The 26,352-nt window shown below is 42.1% G+C and overlaps 1 protein-coding gene across 4 annotated transcripts in view; it reads right to left on the minus strand.

The window, feature by feature from the left end:
* Positions 1–23,735, minus strand: part of TBC1D4 (TBC1 domain family member 4) — a 189,582-nt gene extending 165,847 nt beyond the window's left edge. Inside the window, exon 1 of one of the 4 annotated variants that reach the window (XM_030312002.1) lies at positions 22,923–23,732. In XM_030312002.1, coding sequence (XP_030167862.1) covers positions 22,923–23,420 — 498 coding nt within the window. In that variant the 5' untranslated portion in view covers positions 23,421–23,732. Of the gene's footprint in view, positions 1–22,922 lie in introns of all 4 variants that reach the window. The other 3 variants (XM_030311991.1, XM_030312011.1, XM_030312029.1) reach the window with 3 other exon arrangements.
* Positions 23,736–26,352: the final 2,617 nt, after the last annotated feature.

Consider the following 26,352-nt stretch of genomic DNA (forward strand, 5'->3'; position numbering starts at 1 on the left):
GTGGCTCAATCTGTTAACCGTCCAACTTCAGTTCAGGTCACTATCTCGTAGTTCGTGAGTTCGAGCCCCGCATCAGGCCCTGCGCTGACAGCTCAGAGCCTGGAGCCTGCTTTGGATTCTGTGTCTCCCTCTCTCTGGCCCTCCCCTGCTGGTGCTCTGTCTCCCTCTCTCTCAAAAATAAATAAACAGTAAAAAAAACCTTTTTTAATAAAATTTTTAAAAAGTTTAAAGTGTGATTTTAGTGGAGAGACTCCACTCTCTCTAACATACCATCTGACATGAACCTACCTCAAAAGACTGGTAAATGGTTGACTTAAAATGTTTACAAAATGGGTCCTCTTTGATAATCTGCTTTAAGCAAAATTTTAGCCCCCTAACTACCCATCCCAACTAGTCAAGTAAAATATATATATATATATATCTGTGTGTATGTGTTAATATTACATAATATTGTATTAATCAATATTATATTGTTAATATTATTATACTTATTGATATTAATGTAATATATATTATTAGCCTGCTACTCATATAGGCTTTCCACAGAGTTTCCAATTTAAACCAACTGGATTATATATCATGCACTTAGAAACAGAATATCCAAATAGCCAGTTGAGTTACACAAAAAGGTGCACATCATTAGTCATCTTAGAAATGCAAATTCAAGGGCACTCGGGTGCCCTTAACTCAGTCAGTTAAGTGTTCAACTTTGGCTCAGGTCATGATCTCACGGTTTGTGAGTTGGAGCTCTGTGTCAGGCTCAGTGCTGACAGCTCAGAGCCTGGACGCTGCTTCAGATTCTGTGTCTCCCTCTCTCTCTGCCCCTCCCTTGCTCAGGCTCTGTCTCTCAAAATTGAATAAACATTAATTTTTTTTTAAATAAAAAGGAAATGCAAATTCAAACCTCCATGAGATAATACTACACTCCCACAAAAATGGCTAAAATGTAAAAATGACAATCTCAGACACTAGGGAGGAAGCAGAAATACTAGAAAGGACACCCACTGCTGGTGGAATCTGACTCTCTGGAAACCGGTTTGGCAGCATCTACTAAGGCCAAACAAACCCTATGGAAGATCCAACAATTCATTCCTAGAAATATACACGAGAGAAATGATTGCCTATATCCACCAAAAGACATATACAAGCATATCCACAGAAGCTTTAATCACAATAGCCCCAAACTGGAAGCAACACGTGGCTGTCAGCAGTAAAATGGATAACTAAATTGTGGCATACATACTACAGCATAAAAAAGGACAAACTTCTGCTTTATGCAACAAGAACCTATCTCCCAGGAATAACGTTGAACAAAAGAAGCCAGACACAGGAATACATACTGTATGATTCTATTTATATAAAGTTTAGCCACAAACAAAACTCTTCAATGGAGACAGAAATCAGAATGATTTCTAAAGGGGAAATGGGTATCTATTGGAAGAGGGTACAAAATACCATTCTGTATAGTGTTAGAAATGTTCTACATCTTGGGGTGCCTGGCTGGCTTAGTCAGAAGAGAATGTGATTCTTGATTTTGGGGTTGTGAGTTCAAGCCCCACATCGGGTGTAGAGATTACTACAAAAAATAAACTTAAAAAAATGTTCTACATCTTAATATGGAAGGTGGTCACATGGGATAGATATTATATCTCAATTTAGACTTAATAAGCTATTTATCAATTAATACAGACAGACATACCTTAAGGGCTAATCAGGGTTTCTAAACCTTGACACTATTGATTATTGGGGCCAGAATAATTCTGTTTGTGTGAAGTTGTCCTATGCACTATAGAATATTAAGCATTCTGGCATCTCTATCCCCTAGATGCTTGTAATACCCACAGTGCCATTATGGCAGCCAAAAAGCTCTCCAAATAACACCAAATGTCCCCTGGAGATAAAAATCCATGGCCCTCACCACTTGAGAACCAAGGGTTAAACTCCTGGATTAACTAGGAGAATACTGTAAACATTGCTGATGACATCTCAAAGTCTGAATCAAAATACAATCAGACCATAACTTACAAATTAAATACTAGAATCCTTGATCTACAAGGATAGAAAGATTTAGAAGTCTTTCATTTGACAAAAGCAATATTTAACCAAGTTGCCTGATCATAAGAAGTACCTAGGATGTTTATAAACATGAATTGCCAGGTGCCTTCCATAGAAATTCAGTAAGTGTGGGTGAGGTCTAGAAATCTATTGTCTAACAAGCACCTGAGGGAATTTTTATAAACATGTTAGTCTGAGAACAGCACTCTAAGACAACTATATTTAACGTCTACAACACAGGTAGCAAATCTTTTGACTAGGGGTGCCTGGGTGGCTCAGTTGGTTGGGTCTGACTTCGTCTCAGATCATGATCTCACGTCTCCTCAGTTTGAGCCCCACACTGGGCTCTGTGGTGACGGTGTGGAGCCTGCTTGGGATTCTCTTTCCCTCTCTCCCTCTGTCTCTCCCCCACTCCTGTGCTCCCTCGAGCCCTCTCTCTCTCTCTCTCAGAATAAAGAAACTTAAAAAAAAAATCTTTTGGGACACCTGGGTGGCTCAGTCAGTTAAGACTCTGACTTCGGATCAGGTCATGATCTCATGGCTTGTGGGCTTGAACCCCATGTCGGGCTCTGTGCTAACAGCTCAGAGCCTGGAGCCTGCTTCAGATTCTGTCTGTCTGTCTGTCTGTCTCTCTCTCTCTCTGCCCCTACCCCACTCGTGCTCTGTCTCTCTCTCTCTCAAAAATAAATTAAAAACATTAAAAAAAATTTTTAATAAAAGAATCTTTTGGCTATATTAATGACAAAAACCCTCAGTGTTTTCATAAGCATAACAAATAAGGCTTTCTTTTTTTATCTCATGCTTACAAAATAATACAGTAAGATAAAAATCTACTGAAGTGGAGACACTGGACATAGGAACTGTCTAATATTTCGAGAAAGAAGGGCCAAGCCAGTGGCTGTGGACTCCTCTAAAGGCCTCTGAGTTTGACACCATCTCTGGATTGCATGACCTTGCTTTTCAAACCTACAAGTACAAAGAGAAAGCACTATGTCAATTTAAACTGTGATCCTGTTTCCCATGAACTTTCTGCCATTCTTTTACCTCAACAATCTCCCTACTGACCTCCACGCTACCCTATCTCCTGTCACAATCTGCCCCTGCTGCAATTCCTCACTTTCCACACCTCCCCCTAATTACCAGCTTACCCATTCAGCACACCTGCTCTCACCAGCAGGCCCTGGGTTTGTCACACTCAGTGATTCCCCCCAGGCCCAGCAGGAAGCAGGGAAGGAGGGATAGAACTGCAGCCATGTTACAAAGTTTGGGGTAGAGCCAAATTCATGCCTTCAGTTTTTCGCCGGCCTAGGGTAAGCATTGCCTTAGCTTCAAGGCCATCTTCATTGCGCTAGTTCTCTGTGTCCAGTTCTCAACTGTAAATGTTTCTGCCTTTCTTTCCCATCCCCCAACACTGATCTGATCCCAGTTCATTCCCAGTTTCCTTTTCACTAATCTGATGTCCGATTCCTTACCTTTATCTTCTCCAAATGCATTTCTGATTGTTTGGTTTCACTCTCTACCAGTTCCCTCATGAAGGTGTGTGTTTATGCCTGCCCACCACAATGGAGTGATAACAACTTAATAATAATAACAGTAAGAGCAACAAATTATTATCTTGTGCTTCCTTTGTTGCATGCATTCAGCTTTTTTTGAATTATCTCACTTCTTTTTTCATAATCCTGTGAGATAGGTACTAACATTATTCCTACTTTATAGAAGAGGGGGAGAAACTTAGAGTAAGTTATTTGCAAATGCTTCCAATTCTATCTAGTCTTTACAGTCTGGCCCTGCTTCTTTTTTTTCTTGCTTTTCCTCCTCTGAAACACATGCATACACTCTATCTCACTTCCCTATATCTCTTCTCTTCTGTATAAATCTAGCATATTTCATCCAATTCTCTATTGACGACCTATATCCTTTCTCTGTGTTCTTTTTCTTAAAACAGTGGTAGAACCATTCCCTGTTTTTAATTATTTAACATTTTCCCTGCGTGTCTTTTCTCTTACAACTGCAATATAAACCTCTCAAGGTCCAGGTCAAATGTCACACTTCTTATATGTCTGGCCACATAGCACAGACCCACTCAGGAAGAAAATACTCAAAAGTAACAACAGCAACAGCAAATAAATAAATATATATTTGGCTGAAAATATTTCAACAAAGCCCATAATGAATGCCCCATACATATTAGTCATTGTGATAGATGCTAAAGATATAAAAATGACAACATCTCTACTTTCCATGAGCTTACAAACTAGGAGTGGAGAGAGGCTTGCAAATAAACAATAAGCATACTAGAGAACCACTGTAATAAAGTTATAAATAAGGAACATGGGAGAGCAGAAGCAACTTTCAAATAGGGCATGGGGACTGACAGAGAAGATTTTATAGGAAAAGAAGTGACTTTTAAGGGGTGTTTGTAAAGATTAGGAGACCACACTGGCAGGATACTGGATAAAAGGATATTCCCAACAAAAAGACCAGTGTGAACACAAAGATGTGAAAGGCCAACTGGGCATGAGAAATGCTGAGAAGTTCAGAGAAGGCTGGAAGACAGAGCTGGCATGGAGGAAGGAGGGATAGAACTGCATGTTACAAAGTTTGGGGTAGAGCCAAATTCACACCTTCAGTGACTATCGTCTTATAGACTGGACACCAGCATTATGCAATATTAAGTTGCAATGATTCATGTTCCCATGAATAGCCAATATGATTTTTCATCATCATCTTCAATACCACCATGATTACTTAAGCCACCAGCTTACAAGCGTGCATCTAATACCGTACTATATATTTGGGGGCAAGTGTGTGTCTGTACCACAGGAAGTAAGCAGTAAAGTGATCAGGAGCTCATATCCAGTTTACCACTTTTTTTTTTTTTTTTTTTTTTTTTTTTTTAGTAGGCTCCATGCCCAGAGTGGAGCCCAATGCTGGGCTTGAACTCACAATCCCAAGATCAAGACCTGAGCTGAGATCAAGAGTCAGACTCTCTACTGACTGAGCTACCCAGGCACCCCTCATTTTACCACTTTTTAAAACTATTTTTCCCCACACCTGTTAGAATCTATGATACACAATGGCATAAAGAAATGCAAATAATGGCTAAAAAGAATAAAAGGTTTAAAGACCATGTTTATTTGTTCTTCACCATATCCCAGAAAGGACTCCAACTGAAGGAATATCTGTGGATTTCAATTACTATATGTTCTCAAACTCCCATTTCCACATATAGTGGAGCTGTAAATGTCTCTAATACTACACCTTCCAAAATTACTAGGTGTTGTAAACCTGCCAGCTCTACGAAGATGTTTCTTCAAAGTGGCATTATGTTTCTGAGCAACTCGGAAATCACCATGGAACCATTTTTTTTTAAATTAACTTGGCTAAATCCATAAATGCCATATCCTTTACAGGAATTTAAGAGTGACAGAAAAACCATTAAAATCTCCTAATCACTAAGTTCTTTATCTCCTACATACAAGTAGGTGTATTGATTTTAAAAAGTCAACAGATTGAGCAACACTTCATTAAAGAACAAAAACCTACAAAAACCATTAACTATCTATTATTTTCCTCTAAACTCTAGAACCAGGCCCTGAAGCTTCCACATTCCTGGAGACTAAGTCCAGATCTCATGTCAGGTAATATGAAGTGCCCCAGAAATGTATATTCTCTCAACAGCTTCCCCTCATAATTAACGCAAACTTCTGCTACTCCACTATTTAACCCTTTTTGTAGAAATCACTTAAACCTCTTTTTCCCCAGCTGCTAACTTGAGAATTTTACACTTGGTTGGCCTCAGACAATATTTGTTAATGGCCGTGGTGGAGCTGATAACAAAGGTGGTGAGAAGGAAATTCAAACACTGACAACTGCAAGATAGTCATGGCCTCCACTGCCTAACACACAACCAAAAATCGTCTTCTAAAAATCCTCTCTGACACCATTTTATTTTTTTTCTCAGATGAACAAATTTTTCAATAGAAAAGCCACTTCAATTGTGGACAGCAAACTGAATCAAAGGAACAAACGCAAATGTGTCCAGTGTTCTAAAGTTTAATATGATGCCTCCAAAATAAATATGCAAAGAGAAGAATGCTATATTTACACCTTCCTTTCTTTCTGGGGAAGTCAACTCAGAAACCCATCTCTCCCCAGGTAAAAGAGTTAATTTGTTGCCTCCTTCCAGAACTTAATGTTCTCCTTCCCTCATTCATAAACCTATGAAGGTCCAGGGCTGGGGAAGGGAGGGAACATGAGGCAAAGCAGAACTCAGTTTCCCTCAAAATGCCTAAAGCATCATTTTCCAAAGCTGAGAGCATCATTACCACCTAGGGCAAATTGCCTGGCTGCCAATGCAACCCCAAATGACCATAAATAAAGCCTTAATTATATTAATTGGAGCAATTGCTTCCTGCTGAGCATCTCATTATTTGGGGGCCCTGTCTCAGCCTTGGAGCCAGTCCCCTCCCTCCTTGGCTCGCCCCAACACAGACATCTCACTTCCGCACTGCTTACAACACTGCTCCTAATTATGCTTCGGTATGTCCTTGGCCCATTTCTTCTCACTATCTGACAACAGATGTCATCTGCGGCTATTACCTAGCTTTGACAGAGCATGGGTAGTAATGTCCATGCAGTAACTCGAGAACATGACCTATGATTCCAGGCTGATCTACCACTTGATTGCTCATGGAATTTACCCAGCTCCTGACATGTAAAGTGATATTTTAACAGCTGTTTAAGTAACAGATGTTCTAATAACCACCAAACACCTAAACATTGTGTAACTGTTAAGACACTCTCAATATTGCCAATATGCCTCCAGTCACAGGCAGCGTTTGGCTCTCACTGTAGAAAGAAAACATGTAACGACGTGACCAGAGGTAGTATAAGAAGCCGTGGTATCCCCATGGCAGCTGGGGCATTTTAACAACACCATGCTGTGGCTACTTCTATGGTTTGCGCGGTGTCCTGAGCTTAAGTTAACGGACACTGGTTCCTGGAGTTGCTAATTAAAAGTCAGGTACAGGAAGGGGCGTTGCATCCCTGATTGCAGTGATTTCCCAAATTAGCTGCATGTAAATGCCAGGCTGGTTCCCAGTTCTTCAACAGATCCCCCCATCTCACCCTAGAGACTCTGAGTCAACATATCTGATAAACATGTACACTTCTCTTAAACTCTGCACGACGCTCTGATGTGCAATTGGGTTGGAAAACACCCACAGAGCACCGTCTGCACCCCTGCTGAAGCTGTGGTTTCAATGGCCCTGTTGCTTGTAAAACTGGTTGGCAATGGTTTAGAAATCATAATTACTGATGGAAGGAAGTCATTTCTCTGAGTATATTCAGTCAGAAAAAGTGTGTAAATCACTGCTAACATCCGGCATTCTCAAATGAGAACTCCTGATTTTTACCCCTGAAACCTACTTCTCCCCCAGTCTTCCAACCAGCCTTCCTCATATCTACAAATGTTATCAAACCCACCCATCTGTAAAAGAAAGGAAGGAAGGAAGGAAGGAAGGAAGGAAGGAAGGAAGGAAGGAAGGAAGGAAAGAAGGAAGGAAGGAAGGAAATCAGCAAACTTAGGAATCATCCTTAATAGTCATGTCCACAAGAAGCCTTCTCTGACTCATCTCTTACTTTTGGCTGTAAGAAGCAAAAAGCTCAACTCAACTCACATAAACTGAAAAAGTGTGCAGGCAGGTGCTAATCAGGTTGTTCATACCAGAGTTCAGATGCAGTTTTCCAGGCGTCTCCAGACTGCCCTCCTCAGTTTCTTTATCACTCTGGTAGTGAAATAACTGTAACAGTTTCAGGCTTTAACTCTACACACAACAACCAAGGAGAAAGCTTTCTTAGGAGTCCCAGGCAACTTTCTCTCCTCTTGCACTGTCACAAACTGACACGTTCCCTGGGACCACTAGATCTCCAGGTTCAAACTTATCAACTGGCTTGAGACTGGATTCTTGGACAAATCAGAAGCATTTCCCACCTTGGGGCTGGGACCAGCTTTCCTGTGGCATACGGGCTGACTGGCAGAGGGAGAGATAACTGAAGAAAATACAAGATTTTATTAAGTAAAGAGAGCTGGAGAATCTATTACACAACCCAATCTAGAGTTAAGTTTTCTCCTCTTATTCTCTCATATGACCACATTCTTTTTCATCATAGCCCTTATTACAATTCCAGGCAATATTTACAGAGTACTTATTTTATGGCACTGTTCTAAATGCTTTATTTGAATGGATTCACTTAATCCTCACAACAATGCTATCAGGCCCATATTACACATGAGGAGTTCAAGGTACAGAGGGGTACAAGAACTTGCCCTGGACCGTGGAGCCCACCCGTGGTACAGCTTTGGGTCCCAGAAGTGAGATTCTAGAACCCAGGCACTCAGAAATGACGCCGTGCAGTTCTTTTTACTTAGTTTTGTCTCACTCCTCCACAAAACTGTGAGATACCTAAAGCAGGAAATGAATCTGTTTTACACACTACTCCGTATCGGTGTCCAGTGCAATACCAGGTGCACAGGGAACATTCGATTCATCTAATAACTGAACAAATGAATAAATAGGCAGTTGAAGGAATGAGTGAGTGAATGAATGAATGACTGAGGTAATGAACAAAGGAACAACTAGAAAAACCATGACCCAGACTAACAGCTTGTTCATATTGTATGATTAATTACAGAAGAGTGGGGTCCAGACCTTCAATTTCCTGTGTCAAGTGTGGCTTCTCTAGCTGAATGCCTCTTATCTCTCTTCCACCTGGTCACACCTGCACAGCCAATAATAAATGGTCTTTTCTCCTTGGCAATGAAAACTCAAGCAGGAACCACTCACTTCTTTTGAGACAGATTACACATGAACATGTTCAAAACAGAGAATCATATAACAATGGGATTTTCCTGCATTTACCTTATCTGCAGTAGACAAACATTTTGTTCACTGAGGATAAGAATCAAAACCTGAAAACATGCACAAAGCCCTTTACAGTACATCATCAGGTACTGAGGAAATGTAACAAATATTTTTCAAATCAACAATTTTTAGTAAACTCCTCAGTTTGATAACTTATCACTTGATAAATGGAGATCTAAAGATATGTAAAGCGTTGCTGTGATTCTCTTTCATGATGGCAGCATGACATTTGAAAACAAATCATCTGGAAAATATAAGCAGCTAAGAAAAAATTACAGGGCATATGTATGTCAGTTCCCACTGTCCGGAATTAATTCTGCTCTCAGAAAAGAAATCATAGCAAAATCATAGTAAACAAGGTTTCCAGAGAAACTATTAATTGGTACAATCAGATGCATACAAAAGCTGTTACACTGACTGGTTCCTAGGTAAATGGGGTAATGTATTGTGACTCAAATCCAGCACTAACAAATATCAGTTCCCATACTCAACACGTACAGTTCAGCTTCCCCCTCTACAGAAGTGACTTGCCAGTTCATCCTCCATTCCAGAAGAAAAGAAAACCACCTTCCTAAGTGGGCAAACATGTTTACCTTTTGCCTAATAAGCAGCTATGACTACTGTTTCAGATAATGTGCACTTAGCAACATCCACATCTTCAATGGACATACTGATGGAAAGCAGGTTTTCAAAGATAATTTTTCATAAAAGACAACGATAAAACAGAGATGCTCATTTAAAAAACACAGGCTGGCTCATCACTGGAGCAAAATGGAATCTCTTACCCCATGCAAGGGACCAAAAGTTTAAGAAAAATCTGGAGATAAATAAAGTTCAAAGAAAGGCAGATTATGCCTAAAGGTAATGAAAGAGTGAGAAGAAAATACCCGATTTGAGGAAGAGGCAGAGGGCCGATACTTATAAAGGCAAATAACTGGCACTTTTAATTCTTCCTGGAAAAATAAAGCCATCTTTCCTTTTGTTGTTTTCTTTAATTTTTTTAATGTTAATTTATTTTTGAGAAAGAGAGAGAGAGAGAGAGAGAGAGAGAGAGAGAGAGAGAGAACAAGCGGGGGGAGGGGCAGAGAGAAAGAAGGAGGCACAGAATCTGAAGCAGGCTCCAGGCTCCAAGCTTTCAGCACAGAGCCTGATGCGGGGCTCGACCTCACAGACTGCGAAATTATGACCTGAGCCAAAGTTGGAGGCTTAACCGACTAAGCCACCCAGGCACCCCTCCTTGTGTTGTTTAAACTAGAAGGCCAACCCATGGGAACACTGCAGAACATGAATACTATCTTACTGGTGGCTTGTTTCATGCCCCAGTGGCCACTGAAAACTATAATCAACCTATCAGTTGCTCTTATTATAAACATTACATAAAATGAATACAGGTAAGTAATTACTCTGTCACAAGGGCATGCTGTTTAAGCAAAGAAATCCAGAATACAATCCTACATCTTATTATCGGTCAATAATTCACTATGGACATTGGCCATGGTTTTTTCATTCTCATCCCTGGCTTCACCCTGGTGGATCCCCTCTCCAGTTCCTCATTTCCCTTTCTGAATTAAAAAAAAAAAATTTTTTTTGAACACCTTTTAGGCCTTCGCGGTCCTTTCTAGGAGAAGGCTTAAAAATCAGGGCCTTCAAAATTGGCTAATTTTAGATTTGGAAGTAAAAACTTACAGAAGCCATCCAAAGTATTGTATAACCAAATAGCTTTCCAAATGAGATCATACTTCCACTGAGAAGCCTAAATAACTGAACTGAACCAAAACTGAAGAATAATCCGATTATTGCAAGGATGTATTCACAATACCACTCATGCTAATCATCTTCCAGCTTCCCAAAAGTTTGTCTCATGTCATTCAAAGAAAAGGTCATGGATACACCTGTTCTCATGATGGAAGCTTTAGTAAACTTCCCCTGTTTTGATACGGGGAAAAAAAGTCCATCTGAAACTAGTCTCCAATTTTTTTTCAAAAACTACACAACTTTCTTATTTTTTTTAAATGCCTTCTTTATAATTCCATTTAATATTATAAGCAGTATGAAGTCTCTAAAATTATAAACAATCATAACAAAAAATAAAACTGTGCAAACAATACAATCAATACTTGTTAAAGTTAACAACTAAAGGCAACATATATGGGAACGCACGCACATCCTTGCAAACAGACTTTAGACTCTCCGTGGCAGATCTGAATTCCTTGAGGGCAGGTACTGATTTCCTAATTTCAATCTGTTGAAATGAGTCTCTATTATAGAACTAGGTCCCGGGCACGCAACCATGAGCAGACAAAAGCTATCTCCCTATGAAGCTTACATTCTAGAGATGGAGACATACCTCCAGAAAGTGTTTTTTTTTAAATTAATTTAGGGGAGCCTGGCCAGCTCAGTTGGTAGAGCATGTGACTCTTGATCTCAGGGTCATGAGTTCAAGCCCCACATTGGGTGTGAAGCTTATTTAAAAAAACATGTAATGTGTTAGTGCCAAAAGGAAAACAAATAAAGGGCTGCGACAGAAGTGATAAACTGGGATGCCTATCTACTTTAGATAGAGAGAGGGTCATTAGAGGCCAATCTGACTTAGTGACATTTGTGATTTAGGCAAAGAACTGAGACCCGAGAAAAAGCTAATCTAGCAAGAATAGGGACCACACATGCAAAGGCTTTTAAAGTGAGCCAGGAGTTAGGCTTGTTTAAGGACAGCTAAAGTGTGGAACAGGAGCTGGAGAGCAGCAGTCTGAGCTGGAAAGACTAACTGAACCTAAGGAGGAATTTGCATATTATTCTGAGTGCAAAGGGAACCTGATCAGGTTTGCATTTTACATGCACCATTCCTGCGGCTCCATGGAAGAAGCCTCTAACCAGAGAAAAAGAGCAGAGCAGGGAGAACAGCTGAGAGGAGAAAAGTCCCAGGGGGACACCCCAGAGATCACGGGGGTCTCTGCCACCTGTGTGGTGGCAGTAGTGATGGAGAGAGGTGACATACTAAAACTAAGTTTTAGAGGCAGAATCAACATGACGTCCTTCCAGTACTGTAACTGGGGAGTGAAAAAGAAGGACTCAAATATGATTCCCTGGTTTACCAGCATCAGCATCTACATATTCAAGTGTGGATGTCAAGTAATAATTTAGATACTGAAAAAAGCTGGAGCTCAGAGCAAGAGCTGGGCTATATCGATAAATGTGGGGGCCATCCATAAAAATTTATGAAGTAGGTTTTAGAAAATGCATGAAGTTTGGAATCCTAGACCTGCTACTTGCTAGCTTGTGTCCTTAGGAAGATTACAGACTTAGTTTTCTCACCTATAAAGTGGGGATTTAAAAAAAAAAAAAACTAGTTTAGAAGGATTGCCTAGAGCAGATGTCAGCAAACTTCATTTGCAAAGGGCTAAGTAATAAAGATTTTAAGTTTGGTGGCCATAGAGTCTCTGTCCAAAATACTCAATACTGCCACAGTAGCACAAAAGCACCCACACACCATATGTAAACAGATGAGTGGAGATGTGTTAAAATAAAACTGTATTTACAAAACTAAGGCCAAAGTTTACCAACCCTTGGTCTAGAACAGTTGTCAAAGGTAATCCTGTACCAGCAATATCAACATCACCTGGGAACTTGTCAGAAACACAAATTCTGGACCTCACCCAAGGCTCACAACTCAGAACTCTGGGGGTGGGGATCCAGCAACCTGTCATTTTCACAAACCTTCCAGGTGATACATGCTAAGGTTTGAGACCCCATGGTCAAGAAATAGATAAATATATATTGGTTAGCACTATTATTATTATTGATAATATATATCAATTATTATTATTAACCTGGCTCCTAGAAGCTTAGAGTATAATTCCTGACACAGAACCAAATGCTGGATAATTGTGGTAGATCAAGCAAAAGAGAGACAACAAACTGTTAAGGTATAAGGTAGGCTTGGGACACCTGGGTGGCTCAGTTGGTTAAGCATCCACATTCAGCTCACATCACGATCTCGTGGTTCACGGGTTCAAGCCCCACATTGGGCTCTGTGCTGACAGCCCAGAGCCTGGAGCCTACTTCAGATTCTGTGTCTCTTTCTTTCTCTGCCCCTCTCCTGTTCTCTCTCTCTCTCTCTCTCTCTCTCTGTCTCTCAAAAATAAATAAACATTTTTAAAAAAAATTTTTTAGGGGCGCCTGGGTGGCGCAGTCGGTTAAGCGTCCGACTTCAGCCAGGTCACGATCTCGCGGTCCGTGAGTTCGAGCCCCGCGTGGGGCTCTGGGCTGATAGCTCAGAGCCTGGAGCCTGTTTCCGGTTCTGTGTCTCCCTCTCTCTCTGCCCCTCCCCCGTTCATGCTCTGTCTCTCTCTGTCCCAAAAATAAATAAACATTGAAAAAAAAAAAAATTTAAAAAAAAAAAAAATTTTTAAAAGATATAAGTTTGGCTTAGGTAAGAATACTTGGGAAATCAAAGACTTTTTATATATTCTTCATTCCAAAGAACTCCTATATTTTCTCATATATTAATTAGGGCACATATAATTTAGTCTTGCTCACAATCCACTTATCAAAATAAGTAATACAATTGCAAATATATATCTCCAACCTAACTTCCAATAGGAAAAAAAAGGGTTTAATGCTAATTAACTCCAAGATCCTTAGTGGCATATTACTAGCTATTAGTTTTTATTGCTATAACTAACACACTGTACTTACATGAACATAGAATAAAAAATTTATCAAATGCCATTTATTATTTTAACAGAATAATCTGACCTTTGAAAAAGGTTTAGGATCAATGGGGAAGTTAAATATAAAGGGCTGTGTCAAAAAATAGAATACGGGGCGCCTGGGTGGCTCAGTCGGTTGAGCATCTGACTCTTGATTTCAGCTCAGGTCATGATTTAGCCTCAGGTCATGATCCCAGAGTTGTGGGATCCAGCCCAGTGTCAGGCTCCATGCTGAGTGTGGAGCCCGCTTAAGACTCTCACTCTTGGGGTGCCTGGGTGGCGCAGTCGGTTAAGCGTCCGACTTCAGCCAGGTCACGATCTCGCGGTCCGTGAGTTCGAGCCCCGCGTCGGGCTGTGGGCTGATGGCTCAGAGCCTGGAGCATGTTTCCGATTCTGTGTCTCCCTCTCTCTCTGCCCCTCCCCCGTTCATGCTCTGTCTCTCTCTGTCCCAAAAAATAAATAAACGTTGAAAAAAAAAAAAATTTAAAAAAAAAAAAAAAAAAAAGACTCTCACTCTCCCTGCCCCTCTCTACGGTTCAAGCACTCTCCCTCTCTCTGAAAGAAAGAAAGAAAGAAAGAAAGAAAGAAAGAAAGAAAGAAAGAAAGAAAGAAGAATATGACACCATCCATTTTCCTATCGCTTTTAATATTTCCATTATAACCAGAGATATGCTTATATTGAGGCATACTGAACATGCCTCAAATTAGATAAAAGAATTATGGATGAGGGGTGCCCATCTGGCTCAGTCAGTAGAGCATGCAACTTTTGATCTTAGGGTCATGAGTTTGAGCTTCATGCCAGGTAAAGATTACTTAAAAAAATAATAAATAAACTTAAAAAAATATAAGTATTGGTGAACATAGAAGGGCCATGCCCACTACCACCACTAGGCTATGTTCATGTCACCAGGCTTTTCAAACTCCCAAGTGAAAACTAAAATAAAATTAGTACATAATGGTTAACTGCCTTGGAAGAAGCCAACAGGGAAGGGCAAGGACCAGACACCAGATCATCTCTCAGAAGAGGGAAAACTAAATTCCACAATTGAAAAACAATTCAATCAAGCAGCCAGTGCACAATATTTAAAGAGTTGGGCAACAGGCACTGGCTGGTGTTCAGAGCGAGCAGCAGGACTGGGGAGGTCCAGCACAGAGTAACGAGGTACCCCAACAGGCACAGAGCATGCTACTATAGACCTGAGAGGAAGAAATATTTAGAAACCAAGCAAGAAGGCCATCAGTTTAATTTTAGGTATACTCAGGAAAATCTCTCGGGGTGCCCAGCTACTGAGAATTAAATGGCTGAAACCAGGGCAAGAGGTTAATTGAAAAAGCTGGGAGCCGTTTAGGGCCTGAAAACAAATTAGCTTATAGGTTTATAAAAGGTCTCGGTCATAAATGTAGTTTTCCAAATTATATAACCTATTACTGAAAATGTCTATGAAGATACAACTGTGAGAGGCAAAAGAATGCCCCATTTGCTCAATCAGAAGTACAGTTTGACTTAGAAGCTAAAATTGATAATAAACTACTCAAAAGTTACATAAAATTGATAGTACAAAGTTCCATGGTTTTAACTTTGAGAACTTTAGAAATGCATGTAAAAATTCACAACAGTTTCAAAGTGGAAACTATTGAACTAGTTAACTAAAATAAAAGAACCGAAGCAGCAAATTTAGGCTTCTATATTTAGCCGGGAAAATCCCATTACTTGGAGATCCTCTTTCCAACCCAACCTCTTACAAGAAATTAAACTTGGAAGAGATCAGTAACTTAAAAAATAGTAACCCCCATATCCTTTTGGCAGGGCTGCCAAAACCTGTGTTAGATTATCTGAAATTAAACCTACCAAAATTTTAATCCCATATTTTTTCCCTTTCTATCTTGTGATTATGGATTATCAGGAATACATTAAATAACATCCAAAAGCTTTAACCTAGAGTTTTCCAAACTTAAGCGTTGTTCAAAATCAATTTTCAAAATCCCCATAAACACACGTATAAAGCCAGTAACATTTATATTAACATGTGAGGTGAAAGATATACTAATCAGCTTGATTATGGTAACCCATTTCATTTGATATAAAAACATCACATTGTCCCTTTAAATATACACAATTTTTATTTGTTAATTATACCTCAATAAAGCTGAAGAACAAAATAAAATAAAACTACTATATTTTTAAAAAGTGACAGTGTAAAAGTTTATAATACTAACAACTAAAAACTCATTTTTCAACAACTGAATTCTACAGTAAAAGGAAACAGGCTTTAGAATCTGCCTGGACAAACCTTGTGTCCTTGGGGTAACAATGTAACCTTTCTGTACCTCAGTTTTCTCATCTGTAAAACAGGAGGAATACTGGTACCTACTTGGCACAGTTACTGTAAAGATAAAATGTGAGGGGTGCCTGGGTGGCTCAGTCCATTAAGCACCTGACTCTTCATTTCAGCTCAGGTCATGATCTCACAGTTCATGGGTTCCAGACCTGCATTAGGCTCCACGCTGACCGTGTACAGGCTGCTTGGGATTCTCTCACCCTCTTTCTCTGCCCCTCCCCTGCTAAAGCTCTTCCACACGTGTTCTCTCTCTCTCTCTCTCTCTCTCTCTCTCGCTCTCGCTCACTCTCTCTCTCTGTTGAAACAAATTAACTTAAAAAAATAAAAAAGATAAAATATGATAACCTGGGAAAAGCACTAAGGTAGCTACCATCACCGAGCAAGAGCTCAATAAACGTTAGCTTTTAAGGAAATGCATTGAAAAGCTACTCAGATAGACATGGAATGATATATGTAGTATCACGTTATAACCTTAAAGTAACAAGCCAATGACATCCTTAGTTGATGCCCCCTAATGAGTTAATGTTATATAGACCATATTTCCAGCAAAATCTTTTTCTTGCTCAATAATTCTTAATATACTATTAAATTAAGTTATAATCGATCTGTCCCTCATCTTACAAGGGGCTACGTCTAAGTAAGTGCATGTTGACTTGGTTCAGACATGTCAACATGGCCCAAATGAGATGGGACTCTAAAACAATCACCCTGATGATTTTAACAAAGTCCCTGGGATTGAAAACCAAAACTGAGTAAACAATGTTTGCAATAATTATTCAGCGTAGCCATCATCTTATTCACCAAACAGTCAACTCTATTTCTTTTTGCCTGGTTTTCTTAACAGCCAATATATCAAACATGCTGAATGCTGTTACTTCTCTGGATGCAAACAAATAAAACTTTAGTTTTTGCAAAATCTTATCATAATATAACATTGGGATGTACTCCTAAAAAACTGTCTATTCCAGGAGCACCTGGGTGGCTCAGTTGGTTAAGTGTCCGACTTCAGCTCAGGTCTTGATCTTGTGATTCATGGATTGGAGCCCGTGTCAGGCTCTATGCTGACAGCTCAGAGTCGCGAGCCTGCTTCGGATTCTGTGTCTCATTCTCTCTCTGCCCCTCCCCCACTTGTGCTCTGCCTCTCTCTCTCAAAAACTAAATAAATATAAAAAAACTTTTTTAATTGTTTATTCCATCTGCAGAACTTAAAACTTTGGCTTGAAAGGTAAAGTTTTCATTCAACATATGGATAGTCTGAGGATACCTGGCAGAATAATGTTTATCTTGGGCAGATATGCAAAGCTTTAAGCTAGACATTGAAGAGTTCCTTAAAAATCTGCTCTAGTCAGATTTTATCCCTCCTCACACTCATCTTGAACTTTCAAGTCTGAGTACAACTGCAAAAATAACCAAGGAAACAGAAGTGGTCATATAACCCAACAAATGGATAAAATCTTTGAGGGCAGTGGATCCTCAAACTGTGGTCCCCAGGCCAGTAGACTGAGCATCACGTGGGAACTCGTTAGCATCAGAAAGTGAGTGCAGGGGTGCCTAGGTGGCTCAGTTGGTTAAGCATGTGACTTCGCCTCAGGTCATGATCTCACAGTCCATGAGTTCGAGCCCCGCTCTGTGAGTTCAAGTTCGGGCTCCGTGCTGACAGCTCAGAGCCTGGAGCCTGCTTCAGATTCTGTGTCTCCCTCTCTGACCCTCCCCCGTTCATGCTCTGTTCTCTCTGCCTCAAAAATAAATAAACATTAAAAAAAAAATTAAAATTGAAAAAAAAAGAAAGAAAGTGAATGCAGTGCTTTAACAAGCCTTCCAGGTAATTCTGATGCATAGTCACGTTTGGGAACCAGAGCTCCGGCTTATGATAAACAAGTTCTGATACTGAACAGTCTCAATATTCATTATAACTAACACTCCCTCACAACTGGGAGGTTCTGGGCACACATTTTTACCTTTCCCCCAGATATCAAAGTCAAGACTCTACCATGGAGCCAGGGCAAATTAACCTCCAACTCAGATCAGGAGGAGGAGAAGGCACACACACACACACACACACACACACACACACACACACACAAACTATAGCAAACACAAAAGGAGAGAGAGCTACCTGTCTAGAATGGCACAGTCTACTCAGGAGGCAAGGAGAAAAATATGAAAACTTCCAGATTTCTATTCCTCCAGTTTCCTGACTAGTATATTCCCATCCCTCAACTATGAGTAAGAATTTCTGAGAAATGACCTTTTGAAAAATACCAACAAAAGTAAATTGAAAATCGGTTACCTGAATAAAGCTCAGAAAATGCTAAGTGTTTAAGAACAACAACAACAAAAGTATAAATTTAAAGGACTTAGAGCTGGAAAAAACTGGTGGCAAGTTCTTTCTTTTTTTTAATGTTTATTTATTCTTGAGAGAGAGAGACAGAGACAGAGCACAAGCAGGGAAGAGGCAGAGGGAAAGGGAGACACAGAATCTGAAGCAGGTTCCAGGCTCTGAGCTGTCAGCACAGAGCCTGACGTGGGGCTCAAACTCACAGACTGTGAGATCATGACCTGAGCTCAAGTCAGAGGCTTAACCGACTGAGCCACCCAGGCACCTTGCTGGCAAGTTCATTTTTAAGAATTTTAAGAACACAATTTATAAAACCTCTTTGAAATTACATTCTTTCAAGCTTCAATAAATATGTACATTAAAAAATCAACAAAAATTAAAGTAATAAGGTTTTTGTTTTTAAATGGTTGCTCAGTCTATACTTAGGGAATATAATTTTCATGCAGAGTCTCATGCTAATGATAATTCACCTCTTTAATCTCTGACAATATTTATATAAACACTAACAACTGTTGATCTTTTTATATGGTAAAATAGGTATAACATGATACAATTTCTGCTTTTTAATTGGAAAGTTAAGATAATGCTATATAGTCTCTTTCTGAAAGTAGATTAAGATAAAAATTTGAAGAATATTAGGGACCTACCCTAGGTCTTAGAGAATCACATATTCTTAGTTCTTCAACCAGTTTTAAGTCTATAGCTCAATTTATTCCAATGGGAGTTTTAAACTAACATATAGTTAAGTACTTTTACTAGTTGAAATATCGAAATTTGGCCGAAATAAGGCTGACATTCCTCCTGTGCAAGACCACACAGGCTTGAATAAATGGGAACCAATCTGCACAGGCATATATTTGATCTAGAACTGGTTCATTTGCTCCTGACCTCCTCCTCTCTCTGCACCTGGGAGAAACAGTTCACTAGGCCATTCTGGCTGAGTGCTCCTTCAGACCCCACGTCCTTAAATTGACTCTGACCCACCAAGAAGGTGTGGAGACAGAGGGCACATCACTATGGCAACTCCCCACAACAGACCCAAGCTGCTAGCATAGGACTCCCATCTCAGAAGTCACATGTTGATCCATCCCCCAAAAGATATGTGAGCAGATACTCGGCAAAACCTTATCATTTTATATACGGAAACCACAATCTTCCATCTCAGTGGCTGGGCTTGAACACAAACCGCCATTTAGCTGTGGTCACCATATATCCTGGTCTTCCCTACACAGTCCAGGTTTATACTTGTTATGTCTGTGTAATTATTAGTGGTTCCTCCTTTCTCAATAAAAAACACTCTAGATTAAACAATGAATTTTATGGCCTCCTCCAGACAGGCCTATTTCAGGAAAGGGACAGGCATGAGAGACAAATGAGAGGCAAGTTTATTCATGGATGTTTGTAGGCCTACCGCTCTAGGCTACTTTCCATACTTTGTTCAGTGACTGGACACCTTTTAACAATGATCTTAAAGCCCAACTAAATAATTCTCCACTACAAATGTAGAACTCAGAGGGGGTGCATGGGTGGCTCAGTCGGTTAAGCATCCGACTTCAGCTCAGGTCATGATCTCCCGATCTGTGAGTTCGAGCCCCACATTAGGCTCTGTGCTAACAGCTCAGAGCCTGGAGCCTGCTTCAGATTCTGTGTCTTCCTTGCTCTCTTCCCCTCCCCCACTCATTCTCTGTCTCTCTGTATCTCTCAAAAATGAATAAACATAAAAAAATTATTACAAATGTAGAACTCAGATGCAAAACAAACAGTAGGTCTCTTTCCTTCTGATCTCAAAGGTGTCCAGAACCATCCAAAGCCTACTCTATGTGAGGCATACCACTAGATGATAATAATGTGAGGAATCCATCCCTTTAACCAGTTCAGCTGTAGAATCATCACTTCTGAGAATTTTACTTCTAAATTCTTCCCCCCAAATGGCCCTAACTCTCCCTACTATGAGAGCCATACCAAATGGATTCAGATGCTCACACGGAAATGTGGCAAAAAGCGCACAGTGTCTGATGACTGCACTTGTCCATTTGACAAATGTTTATGAAAAAGATAGAAAGTGGCAGCCCTTAAATCTCTGAGGCCAAACCTCAGATGTGTTTTGTTTGGTCCAGATAGAAATCTTAAACGTTTAAAATAGTCGCTAATCCTTTAAAACATAAAGTCATATATAAAAATCCAGACTTCCACTCTTACGAAATCAGAAGCTCTGACAACACCAGGCCTGTATCTTTTTAATACAGTTTGCAACTGGTGCTGTGTAAGTAAGTCCTTAAGAAATGATGGCCACTGTCTAGGCCTCCACAGTCCTCACTCAACCATTCCCAGGCATTTGAGTTCGCAACCACTTACATACTGCTGGAGATAATCCTTAAAGGAACAACATCTGGCCTTTCAAATTAAGGATCCTCTGCCAGGATTCTCTATGTTCAGAGTAAACTGGAATCCATATCTTTAGATCAAAGACTTAACTGGGAAATGGCAATAAACAGGAAAAGTTTTTTTTTTTTCTTTTATCAAAAGGACATATGGTTTCCACTGCTCCTACAGGATCAAAAGGGAGAAATGAGGCTAAGCATGTTATTATTTGTAAAATAATAGCACATTCAGCCTTAAACACCTAAATACATAATTAAGGTAAATTAAAGGGCATGTTTTTAATTGATCCCCTAACAATGAATCTGGGAGGGACTCAAAAGCCACAGTGAAGAATTCAAATTGCCATGACCCAACCCCCCCAACATAAATAAATCTCTACTATCAGTGAAATTAGCAATGATGTATCATGTATCACATCTGAACAAAATGACTTCAACATAAAGTACCAAAAATCATAAAACATTCCTCAAAGTCCTGGAAAATGCAACTTCTTCCTCCTTACTGACAGAACCAAAAAAATCTTAATAAAAATGGTGAGAACTTTCAGACACAAAGAACTGCTGCACTCCCATTTTGACAGGGGTGAAAGCTAAAAATAATCTTGGAACACATAAGCACAAAGTGATGTTCACTTTAATCATGGTTGGGATGTTTAGATTATCTGTAAAAAGGTATCTCAACATACATCTAACAGTGTCATATATGTTAAAACTGCTCACTTCATAATGGGAGCTCTGGATGGGGATATTAACCTAGTTTATAAAATAACTGATTAAATCTAAGACAATAAACTTTCATTTTCTTCAATTCAAAGGCTACAGGCCTTTGGTGAAAAATTACTGGTCTTTCAATTGCAGTCACTAAAATAATGAACTAAGGGGAGTCCAACTCTGGATTTCGATTCAGGTCATGACCTCCGGGGTTTGTGAGATCCAGCCCTGCATGGAGCCCTGCATCAGGCTCCACCATGACAGTGTAGAGTTGGCTTGGGATTCTCTCTCCTCTCTCTGCCTCTCCCCTACCATGCTCCTGCCCACTTTCTCTCTCTCAAATAAATAAACGTGGAAAAAAATAACGAATTAAGGGCGGAAAAAGCCTTATTTATAGGATGTTTTTCTCCTTTGTTGTTAATTTCCCAGCTACCAAAGGAACTGCCACGTGTTGCAACTGAGACTATATTTAGATCTAGATAACATGACTTTTCTAAAGAATCTAAAGTACTTTGCAAACATCAAACAACTATTTTTAGAATAGCACTTTGGGGTTTATCATATAGTAAAAACGCTTTACACTTACTTTAAAACCAGTTTTCAAAGACATAATCACTGTCATAAGGTTTTGTTTAGATTCTTGTCGCCATTCAATAGAAAAGCGCGCCTGTTTTTAAGGAAGTAAAAAATGCACTGTTTGGTAACAGGGACCTCGATTTAGTAGACTTTGGGGAAATCTTAGAAAACAGATTTTGACCTCTTTTACGACACTGCTGTTTAAATCACCCAAGTTGATACTGATTCTGTCTCCAATGAGTGCATAAAAAATTGCAAAAGGAAAAAGTTTTCTTTCCACTCAACGAATCTAAGCGCAGATTCCTATTCTGCTCGCTGATAATCTGACAGAGTCCGCTAACTTCTCCGCTCCGAAATAGCCTCCCAGCTCCCAGACCAGCAGGTGCTGTAGTAACTAGGACTCCATGGTCCAAGTGGGTTAAGGTGCAGAACTCGACCAAGACCGAGAGCGAGTACAGGGCCTGTGGGAACCCGACACTCTTCCTTGTTTTACACACACACACACACACACACACACACACACGGCCGGGTTTGCCATCTCCAGTCACACCCCAGACACCACGGTCCTCCCCAGACGCGCGCAGCTCGCTGCGTCCTCCTGTGGCGCGCACTCTCCACCATCCCGGGACCACTCTCCGCCTCCTCCCCTCTCCCCTGCTCCTGCAAGGGTTTCATTCCCGCCGTCCAGCCGGCCCGCTAGCCCCGCACCCAAGCTCCCGACTCCTGGTCCTTGGGGCAGGAGGAGTGAACGCTGGAGCGTGCCACGTGGAAGGCGCGCGCCAGGAGCCCTGACCACAGGTCCTTCCCGAGGGGTCCCAAAGCCTCCAGCCCTGCTCCTCCCCCCGGGTGTGCCAGACCCGCCCCCGCGCCTCCAGACGCCGTCTTGCCTGGTTGGGGTCTGTAGCGCGGAAAACGTGGCAGGCCATCTGCGACTCGGGGTCGTCTGGCTGCGCCTTGATCAGGTAGGCAAAGTAGGTGAGATCGTGGCTGTTGTGAATGAAGCGCGAGACGTGCTGTGCCTTGTGCTCGAAGATGAACACGGCCGGGTTGGGCTGCGCGGCCGCGGGGCCGACGCCCCCCGCGGCCCCGGCGGCGGGTGCGGGGACACAGCGCAGAAAGGGCGCGCTGAGCACCAGAAGCACCTCGCGGGCGGCCGGCGCCCCGCAGCCGCCCGCGTCGGGCTTCTGGCTGCGCCGCCGGATCTCGGCCATGAGCCAGGGCAGCATGGGCAGCGTGGTCCTGTGGTCCAGGCACGACCCCCCCACGTACCACAGACGGAACCGCTTGTCGCCCGGCTTCCCGGGGCCCGGCTGTGCAGGGGCGCCCGGTTCAGGCTCCAGGGGGTGCGGGAACGGCTCATCCTGAACGCAGCTGGGGGACTCCATAACTCGCGCCTCTCGAAGGCACCGAGATGGCCGGGTAGGCGCGCCGCGCCCCCAACTCTCGCGCCGAAGGCGCCGCCGAAACTGTGCCAACTGCCGCACCGGCGCCCGCGCCCGCTTTTGGCACGGCGAGACACCGAACTCCGCGCTTCAGCGGCCCTGCCCCATGCGGCACTTCCCCGGGCGAGGCTCGGAGACTCGGGCGGCGGGCACGGCGGGAGCGCCCCGCGGCCGGACTGGCAGGAGAGGGCGGGTTAAATCGTCATCCTCCTTCCTCGGGCTAGCGCCGAGGGGCCGAACTTCCCCCTTCCTCCGCCGAGGGCCCCGCGCCGCCGCCGGCCGCCGCCTGCTCCAGCGCTGCAGAGCCGCTGCGGCCGCCGCGCTCGCCTCGGGCAGGCGGAGGGAGGCTGGCTGGGCGGGGAATGGGCTCTGGGAGGGCGGGGTGACTTGGGGCGGAGCTGACTCCTACCAGGGTGACCGGCTGTCACCTGGAAGGTCGGGGCCGCTGGGCTTCGGCGCGATCAGCCGTGCCTCAGGAAGGGCGTGCGAGAACTGTTCACTGGAAAATAACCAGACCCAAACGTGGCCACGCTGGGCCGCTCCCCCAGCCGTCGCCGCGGCCCAGCTCGCTGCTCCTCCTCCCGGCTGCTCCCGTCCCTCCCTCGCTCCTTCCTTCCTTCCAGGCTGCTACTTTAACCGAGCTGCTACCCCGCCTCCCGTCCAGCGGGCGGAGAGAGCCTGGCCCCTAAAAGCTTTTCGGTGAAGTCACCTCTCCGCCTCTTCCTCCGGCCCCTGTGCCAGCCCGCCCTTCCAATCCGCCCCTGGGGCAGCGACCCCGCTGCAGGCCCGGCCACTGCCGGGATCGACTGGCCCTCTCCTTGGTCCCCGACGTCTCGGTCCTCCCGCGCGTCTCTGCTGCCCCCTGGAGAGGGGGCCCCCTCTCAAGAGGGCGTTGGGATTTCTGTTTTTTTGAACAGCATTTATTTGCGTGGCTTCAATTCCTTCTCAAGCCTGCGTAATAAGTTCTGAATCTTATTCCAAACAATATCCAAAAGAATCCTATTTTATTCATTCTACATACCCAGCTCAGAGGTGTAGAGATTTCTCACTCTTTAATGTGCAGTAATCTGTAGTTCCACGGAACTCGAAAGACATTTAAGGGATAATTTGATCATTCTAACTTTAAACCAGAAAGAAAAGTATTATTTTTTTCATTTGAGCAAATTAGATTCTCGTTCTTTTTACTCTTACTGAATTGTAATGAATTCGATAAGAGGTAAACAAAATAAAAGGGAAAGACTCTGAATGTTCCCACCTCTCTCCAAAGTACTTACAGGAAGAATGAAAATCCGAAACCCAAAGGTTTCTCAGTGTTTTCAGTTTAATGATATTCTCACTTTCTGTAAAGCCTTGGAACTATTTTTTATCCTATTTATGTAAGATGGCTATGGTCAATTGTCACTTTTCCTGTGTTCAATTTCTGGGTACATCCTGGTGATTTTATTGGAAATAAACATCCGAGCTCCAAGATGGAGACCTTATTAATTGTTTAGGTTTAGTCACTTGATTTAACCATTCTACCACTTTGTGCAAAATAGACCCATGTCCTCAAGAAGCAGTGAAAAGTTCTTGGAATGTAGATTGAAACCTTCTAGAACCTTACCAGTAACTCTCTTATTCAGATCCCATTTTCCTAGGCTACATATGTGGGATCCATAAAAGAGAGGGAAAAAAGAACAAAGATCTGGGGAGAGCATCGTTCCATCAAGTCAAACAGCTTGGGAGCTGGGATTGAGTTTGAAGTCCCAGCAGACCATTTCCTACTGGTCAAAGAAAGTGAAGCAATAAACTTGCACTCATTGATAGAAAAACAGAAGAATTGTCTTTTATCATTGCCTCCTGCTCTGAAAGCCTTTAGCCTTTTCTTTGTAACTTTTTTGTCATGCTTGTCTTAGTATGCATTGAGTATTATTACTGCTTACCAATATCTGATCCTCTCTGCATACCGATACAAGAGAAGGCAGCTCTTCTCTGCCCCTTAAAGTTGGGCACGGTCTTAAGACTTGTTTTGGCAGTGATGACTTGGGCTGCATCTTAAGCAGAAGGATTTAATTGCCAGTAGTCTCCACTCCAGCCCCCTTTCAGCTCCAGGGATCATCATGGAAACATGTGCATATGGAGGCTGCTTGTAATCAATGCAGCCCAGAATGCTGAGCCAGCACAAAGAGGAGAGCTGTCCTGCAAGAAATATCTCCTGAATAGTCTTATAGGCATCACCACCTATGACATCCACCTTCCATCCAACCCAACATCTACTTTTTCCCCTACTCACACATCCAGACACCAGACGTCACCTCCATCCCCAACCGCATACCGGGCTCGCTCTCCATGGGGCTTCACAGGTGCCTTCCTCTCCCTATTGCTCTTCCTGTCACTCCACAGCTTGAACTTCCCTCATCCTTCGCTACTTTAGTGTCCATTCATTAAGGCGCAACTCAAAAGTCACTCTTCTGTGAAGATGTTTCTCACCAATCCAGAGTTAGCAGGCCTCTCTTTGCTCTTTTTTAATGCATTCCTCTATAATAGCTCTTAACGCATTCTTTGTAATTCTCAAGTGATTTGTCTGTGTCCCCCACCACAAAGAGGGCATCTTGAGAGGGATTATTTTTTTGGCCCATATTTTCCTCCAGCAAGGTAGCCGATATGTAATAGGTTCTTAATAAATGTTGAATGAATGAACAAATGAATAGCAAATTAGAATTTAAGAACCCGAAGATTCAAATGAGAGTTTTAATATCATAGAGGTGATGTACCAGTGATTTAGTTAGCTAATTTCATAAACATACTAAATGTATCTACCAGCTAATTATCAAGTACTAGAAAACAATAGGATGCCTCCCAACAGTTGTAATGGAGCTCCGAATGGAGTGGCAAA

The sequence above is a fragment of the Lynx canadensis genome, chromosome A1 (genome assembly GCF_007474595.2).
Source record: "Lynx canadensis isolate LIC74 chromosome A1, mLynCan4.pri.v2, whole genome shotgun sequence".
NCBI classification, from domain to species: domain Eukaryota; kingdom Metazoa; phylum Chordata; class Mammalia; order Carnivora; family Felidae; genus Lynx; species Lynx canadensis.